This window comes from Mizuhopecten yessoensis, unplaced genomic scaffold, assembly GCF_002113885.1.
Source record: "Mizuhopecten yessoensis strain PY_sf001 unplaced genomic scaffold, ASM211388v2 scaffold11127, whole genome shotgun sequence".
NCBI classification, from domain to species: domain Eukaryota; kingdom Metazoa; phylum Mollusca; class Bivalvia; order Pectinida; family Pectinidae; genus Mizuhopecten; species Mizuhopecten yessoensis.
In genome coordinates, this window is record NW_018408893.1 from 49,763 (window position 1) to 57,892 (window position 8,130).

The 8,130-nt window shown below is 33.4% G+C and overlaps 1 protein-coding gene across 1 annotated transcript; it reads left to right on the plus strand.

Moving 5' to 3' along the window:
• The first annotated feature begins 13 nt into the window (after positions 1-13).
• On the plus strand, positions 14-4,078 carry LOC110466273 (mesencephalic astrocyte-derived neurotrophic factor homolog). The gene is made up of 4 exons (XM_021522673.1): positions 14-313; positions 932-1,059; positions 2,951-3,092; positions 3,720-4,078. The coding sequence occupies exons 1-4, from the start codon at positions 220-222 to the stop codon at positions 3,917-3,919; spliced, it is 564 nt and encodes a 187-aa protein (XP_021378348.1). The 5' UTR covers positions 14-219; the 3' UTR covers positions 3,920-4,078.
• Positions 4,079-8,130: the final 4,052 nt, after the last annotated feature.

The following is an 8,130-nucleotide window of genomic DNA, read 5'->3' on the forward strand; positions in this document are numbered from 1 at the left end:
CCAATCACAGAGCGACAAATGTACATGTGCTTCCTACAGGACACGTAATTTTTACCGGCATCTACGTACACGTTCAGTTTGTATGAAAAATAACAGACTCCATAGAATTAAGAAATCATTGATTAGTGAGAACTGTTGTCGTGACAAACGGAGCAGTTTAAAGGACATATCATACGACGAAATAATTAAGAAACGAATAGGCCTATAATTGCTGAAGAAATGATGGGGATTCAGAAATTGTTGCTGTGTCTGACAGTTATCGCGTGGTGCGTTGTCAATGTCAATGGGAAGTACAGACCAGAAGAATGTGAAGGTAATTTGAGTGTGGCGAGACCATGTCTGGGTAGACCCATTATTTAATGGACAATAAGAAGGCATTATCATTAGGGAACAATGGTGTCAGTTTTGTCCACTCGGTGGTAAGTTGCCAGTCGCTTCAGTATCTGTCCAAGACGTTTCGGAGGAATATATGAATTAGCTTGTGATTTCCTTAGTTTCCGTACTTTATAAATATTACTTTCTCTTAAGTAAACCCGTACCAACTTTGTTTGGTGTACGTTTGTATGGGACCGAAACGTCTAGAATTCTCTATCTGACAGGGGTGTCAGACGTTTCGCCCTAAAACCGTTACGCCCCAAATTTGATTCATATCGCCCAAACCAGTTCGTCCCAAAAAAAACATTACACCCCAAATAGTTCGCCCCAAAACAATATAGCGCCCCGTTCCTAAAAAAAATAAACAACTAATCCATGTTTTCATGTGCTATTATAAAGAAAATATTTCTTTTAGGTATATGTACATCTTGTCATCAAACGTTGATGCCTGTAGCTATTAAACATGTTATTTGTGACTCCAGGAAATCTCCAAATTAGCACTTGTACAAAATAAATAATAAAACCTTCAGAATTTGTATCAATTTTATCTTTGCAGCATGTGTGAACTTCATAAAGACATTTGATGAAACTTTATCAGCTGATGCACGCAAAAGTATGGATTCCATCAAGACAGAATTAATAGACTTTTGTGAAAACACCAAAGTAAAAGAATATGAAAGAATTGTAAGTATAAATATTAAAAAACACATCTTAAATGTGGGTTAGTAACATTTCTAACTGTAGCTGGAATAATGTATACAATAGTTTTAACAGAGCACGTTTACTCTAGTGGTAAAAACTTCTTTATAATTCATACAAAATAAACATGTAAATAATATTATACACTAATACTTACTCATGCACCTGGTAAGGCCAGACAAAAAATATATATATGTGTTTCCTGTAACCTGTAAAATTTAAGGTAGGTAGGTAACAAATTGTATTTCAAAAACTAATTATACCCCCACAACGAAGTTTGGGGGGGGGGGTATACTGGAATCACCCTGTCTGGATGTCTGTCTGTCGTCCGCAGTAACTTGTCCGGAAAACTCCTCCTTAATTAACAGGTGGATTTCATTGAAACTTTGCATGAATTATCAGTATCTTATGTAGTTGTGCAATGGCATGCATTTTAATTTGGGACTTCAACCCTTTTTGATGGAGTTATGCCCCTTTGTGCAAAATACTTGTACGCGCAACTCCTCCTTAATGGACAGGTGGATTTCATTAAAACTTTGCTAAATGATCCATATCTTATGGAGTTGTGCACCAGCATTTTAATTTAGGATTTCAACCATTTTTCATGGAGTTATGCCCCTTTGTGCGAAATACTTGTTTATTTTTCTGTTATTTTATTTTTTTGTTTTTATATAAAATAGTGATTAACTCATTACTGGTGAGAAACTATATTGCTTTGCATTAGTAAGCCTTAATCTTACAGTTCTGTTTTATATAGTAGCGGGGGTATTAGTTAGCCTTTGGCTTACAGTTCTAGTTTTATATGGTTTATATTGAAGTGATCTTGACTTTAACTGTGCTTCTTTGAAAATTCCCTTAGAAAGTTTATGGTAGACACAAAAAATAATGGTAGGTACGGTTACCAGAAACACCAATTTTTTTTTGTTTGGCCTTAAGAAGGATTGCTCTCATCAATATCTTGCCTACTACGAGTGCTGTGTTGACTTATGCTCCTTTATGGACTTGTCGAAACAGTGTTCGCTCGATATCTCAAGTAATTATTAACGGATTAACTTCAAACTTCACAACAAGGTTAATTACCATGAAACCTCGGACAAGTTCGATAACCGCCATTATCCGACCGTAATTATTGGAGTTATTCCCCTTGGTTTCATTAATGCGATGCATGTGTTCCATGATGTTGAATTGCACTCATTGATCTACCAGTTATGTTGAATGATTTCTCTTTCAATATCAATTACTCACAAATACTTCATATATTTCAATCATACAAACAACTGCTCATTCAATGTGTGACGGGCGTATTATATACCGCTCGCGGTAACCTTGTTAACACTTTCAATACCACTTACCGGTTTTAATCTTTGCGTTAGAACTATTGAGACTAGTGTCACGTCATTCTGTAATTGACAGTGACACTGTTCGTCTTCTTGAATTTCATTGACATTGCCATCACCAGAACTGTCTGTTTCACTAGCTTCACCATTATTTACCACAGAAAAAAATCTTCATACAAAAAATATTGACACGTTGACAATTATCAGTATGTTTTTAAAGCGCAACAACAACCCTGCGAAGATGGTTTAAAGTAAAATGAACATAGGCAACAATTTTCAGAATTAATTTATACAACATGCTGATTTTTGGTTTCATGAAATTGGTAACAATTTTCAGAATTTTAAACTTAATATAGGGAAAATAGGTAAATTACACTTGGAATGGGGTCAATTACTGACTAAAATTAGTGACTTTTTTTTTTTAGAATAAGGGATTTGAGCTGGGGGCATAATTGATATGCAAATAAGAAGTATAGTGCTGTTTTGTGTTATACATATTTTAGCTTGTACATGTATAATGCATTATATTTATATTGTAGTGTTACTACATTGGAGGACTGAAGACTTCCGCTACAGCAATACTCAATGAGATCACACGACCGCTGACCTTTAATAAGCCGGCCGAGAAGATTTGTGAAGTACTTGACAAAAAAGATTCCCAGATTTGTGAAGTAAAAATAAGTAAGTTTTAGATTGTTTGCTCTTCTATAACAAAACATGATTGATATTCTATGTACATGAAAAAAAAATATTTGGTAAAATTCAGGTATACCAAGAAATAAAACAGAAAAGTTGCAGGGGTCAAACTCCGAACTTTTAATTGTAAAACGTACACTTTACCATTGTTGTTATCTAGAGCTTATCAATTCACAGCACTATAACTAGTGTCTAATTTTTGGGCTACAAAGCCTGTGAAAAAATAAATGAACACTGAAAGATACATAATTGGTAAGTTCTCTATTAAGCCTGAAAAAAACTCCTTTTGGTTACTTTAGTTTCTATTTATAGAATGGAGAATATTCAAAGTGAGAAAAAAATCCTTCATGTTGAAACTTTTACAGTTATAACTGATTAAAATTAATAATTCTTTTGATCATTTAACCTTCATTATTAAATGAATGAACTTTATCTGTTCTAAAAGAATTATGAAACAATTCTATAATACATGTACCATACAATTTATGGTTCCAAACCCTGGGTCAGGGTGTCCTGGTGAGAGATGAGAGCACTATATAGCACCATAGACTTCACCACCCAATCTCCTTTGTCATTCATTTTCTTGCAATATCTTTGGTAATTGAATTACAGAGAAGAAGATTAACCTTGCTGAGGTTGACCTGAAGAAATTGCGTGTTAAGCAGCTGAAGGAAATTCTCAGTGACTGGAATCGCAGTGATGCTTGTAAAGGATGTGCCGAGAAATCAGACTTCATAAGCATAGTAGAGGAACTTATGCCCAAGTACGACCAAGCCGCATACAAACTACGACAACAAAAGCTAGAGTTATAGTTTGGTTTAGATTATTTTGTTCAAATTTTATTTATGAAGTATGTTTTTTTTAAGAGAGAGGGAGAGAGAGATTGTGTATGTTGTTAAAACATATTTGGTATGTTAAGTTGCTGTGTATGTATATTTTTGTGTGCTATAGACAGTGTTGGTCAGAACAAATGAAAATTTGATATTGATACATGTACATGTTGGTGGAAAACTTGGTCTCTGAATGGCTTAATGTGAAGATTAGCATGAAGTTTTCTTTTATAGGAAAGTTAATTTGTAAAATTAGAGGAAACTCCAATTATATTTCTTTCTAGAGTCAATGCAATTGATGATTAAACCACAATGTGATTCTATAAATTAATATCAAATGTGTCCCTACCCAAATTGGTACAGTTTTGACATTTTCTTTTCATATTTAGAATTCCATTGATGACAGGTACTTTTTCTTCATATTTTAAAAAGTCTGCCTATTGTTCTTAAGGAAAAGGGGCAGGCTGTGGTGGCCAAGTGGTTAAGGTGTCTGACATTCTGCTACAACTAGCTCTCTACCACTGGGTCGTGGGTTCGAGGCCTATGTGGGGCAGTCGCCAGGTACTGGCCGTACATATAGGTCGGTGGTTTTTTTCCGGAAACTCCGGCTTTCCTCAACCACCAAAACCGGGCACGTCCTTAAATGACCATAGCTGTTAATAGGACGTAAAACACAAACAAACCAAACCAATCTTGCTGGAAAATGTCTACTTTGGATTCCAAGTAATATACTAGTATCAACCTTTTGTACATGTTGAGGACCGATTCTTTGACCATTTACCGTAAGATAAAAATCTGGACAGAATATGATTTAGACAGAGTGCAAAAATATGGTGATCATATGTTTGAGGTGAAAGAAAATGTATCTGCTGTAAACATAGACAATCATGATAACAAAATAACAGATCTTTTGGGGTTTTCTGATGACAAAATTTAGATTTGTGTTGAAGGTTGAAATATATACATTTTTTATATATGGCTTTAAAAATTTTGATCACTAATAAAATTAGACCAGCATTTTAAAATTATTTGTCTATCTATCAGGAGATTAAATTCTTCCTTGCAAGAATGAAATAAATCAGACTTTCGCTACTAATGTAAAAAGTTACATACCCTGGTACTCATAAATAAAATCTTTGATCGTATTTTCTGTGCAGTAATGCAGAGAAAAATCTGTTCAACTTCTTGTATTTGTATTTCATATTGATCAGGTAAGCATCATCTTCGCTAGCCAAGTGTTCGCTTACGTGGAGTGTATACGAAGCGAACACTTAGCTAGCAAAGATGGGCAAGCATTATCAGTGAATATATCAATCATTTCAAGTTACCTGCCAATATTAAAATGTCATCGATGGATGTTAGTATGGAATGTTTTGAGATTTAGAGAACATTTATTTTTGGAATGAAAGGCATTCAAGTTAGATAATGTAAGTATGGAATATTTTGAGATTAAGAGAATATTAATTTTTGGAATGAAAGAAGTTAAATAGTTAGAAAGTTGTTCGCTAATAAAAAATGACAATATTTATGAATGCATGTATGGATGATTTCTAGTACAATGAGAGTTTGATAGTGAATACAAATCCTTTTTGATGTATTATTCTCATCTTGTTAAAATTTCCTCATACCTTCATAAACATATATACATACTGTATGTCAGCTATGTTTGTTAGTAAAATCACTGAATTCTCACAGAATTTTTAGGCTGAAATCAGAGAAATTTGGATGGCCTCATGGCATAGCTTGTTGTTTCCACAAAGTCAAGCTTATATATGTGTACCAAAAAGAATTCATATGAATGTGGTGAATTATATTTGAAATAAAACCTTTGAAGTAAAAAAACATATATATATCAAACTTCTTACTAATATTTTAGTATTGTATATATGAATTAGACAAAAAAATAGCTTTCTAAAACCAAAAAAAAAAAAATGCTCAAATCCAGATTCTATATAATAACCCAAGATGGCTGCACAAAATCAGACATGTCCGTCTGTTACAAAGTTATCCTTTCTGTGGCACTATAGATTGTGGCAACTGTAATTAATTTGGTTTTAAATCTTGTATCTTACATCAAGAATTTATTAGAAAATACTAAAATGGCAAATGGCTGATGTTGACGGCACATAGTATGAAGTCCATAATCAAGGATTGAAGGGGGCGGGGGGGGCTTTCATCTGTCCATGTTATAAACAGTTGTTACGACCTTGGGCTGTAGTAAGGTCTGCTGTTTATAAGCAAGCTGCAGATATAGTTGACCAGCAAATGCCATCTGATATCATCAGAGATATAGTTTGCTGGAGGTACTCAATACTGAAACATCTGGAATTCCACGGAGAGTTTTAAAGCTATAGAATTTGCTTGAATCCTCGACTCGCAGACTATATGGAAATTGTGATAGAAAGATTTTCACTTCAGGTTTATTCTTTTCTGTTTAAACATTTTTAAAAAGAGAAATTCACTAACTAGTTGTGTATAATAACAATCTTATGAATATAACTGACTTGCAGTACTTGTAGATTGGTCATTACAATTTTAATGTAGTTACATTGCATACATTGCGATACTATAAATTGTATAACAAGTTGCAATGTGTTACTATGACATTTGTACTGTGAAGGGATCCAGTGTCTGTTACTGGAATAGGTCATAATGTTTTGTCCAGGAGAATGCCTGGTAATTAGTTTTCATGAAAGTGCTAAGCTTTGTTTATGTTAATTCGTACAATATATTGCCTACATTTTTTCAACACTTGGTTTTGTTTTAAAAGCAGTGATCAATACCCTTGGTAAATCTGAAGCGTTAGATTGTGCAGACTTGCATGTACTATCTAGCACAGCTACCAGGTTTGAACCTATAGGGATAAATATTCACAATATCATCAAATTTACAAATGAAATTTAAAAATGGTAATTTTCATGTTTAAACACTTAAATGCAGATATTGATTAACACATCACGTAGTTTTAGTTGTTCCTTAAAGTAAAATATAGCATACTATCATCAAATGTTGTGCTACCCCGGGGCCTGTTCATTTTAGTTCCTTAAAGTAAAATATAATTTCATATTATCATCAAATGTTGTGCTACCCCAGGGCCTGTTAATTTTAGTTGTTCCTTAAAGTAAAATATAATTTCATATTATCATCAAATTTTGTGCTACCCCGGGGCCTGTTATGTTATTTTTCACTGCCGGACAAAATAGCATTTAGGGATTTTTCTCCTTGTCGAGAATGTTTAGATCTGTAGTGTTGTGTAGACAATTTGGTTTCAAATCAGAAAACATCTTACAGTAGAATGACTAGTTCTGTGGCCTAATGCTTGTGCTACACTCTAAATTGATAAAGACACAATGTGACAACAAGTAATGAGGATGCTGTTAAAAGCTTCAAGTGCCAATTTTAGTTTTTCTTCTATCTGGATGGGCAATATCCTATATCTGTACATTTGAATATTGAATTCCAAGATACCTATAGACCTATAACTCTTATACTTACTACTAAATGCAGTAAAATGAAATTGCAGTTAACTCATTCACCCTTGAAGATACACTTGCACTCTTTCAATTCAAAGGTTGGAATAGTTCATTGTGAAATTTCAGGGGTGAACAAGTTTAAGGTATAAATTCATATATTAAGCACTGTTTGAAACTGAAGCAACAATATGTCAATCCAGAATAAACAGTTTGTCCAAAACATATGTGATGACTTCTAAACTTGTATGTTAATATTACAAATAAGGTTGTAATATTGAATCTGCAGAGTTTAAATAAAATGTTATTTAATAAAATATTTGCTTTTTTATTGTTTTCTTGTCATCCATGTGCAGGCATGTACGTAGCTGCCTATATGCTGGAATGCAGGTGTATCCACCATATTTTCAAACAGAAAAATAAAACAAAAACAAAATCTGATTAAAATCATATCCTACATTCACTACATATTCAAAAAATCATATCCTACATTCGCTATTTATCACGTAAAGATACTAGTAAAAAAAACTAGATACTTTTCTGTCATCAGTCTATAACATCCCAAGAACAGACCGTACAGACATTCCAGAATGACAACAGGAAACAAACCTAAATAAGTTACATGACTGTGAGGAACAAACTTAAATAAGTTACATGACAGGAAACAAAATTAAACTGTCACTTGACAGGAAGGAATAAACTTAATAGTCTTTAAACTGTCAC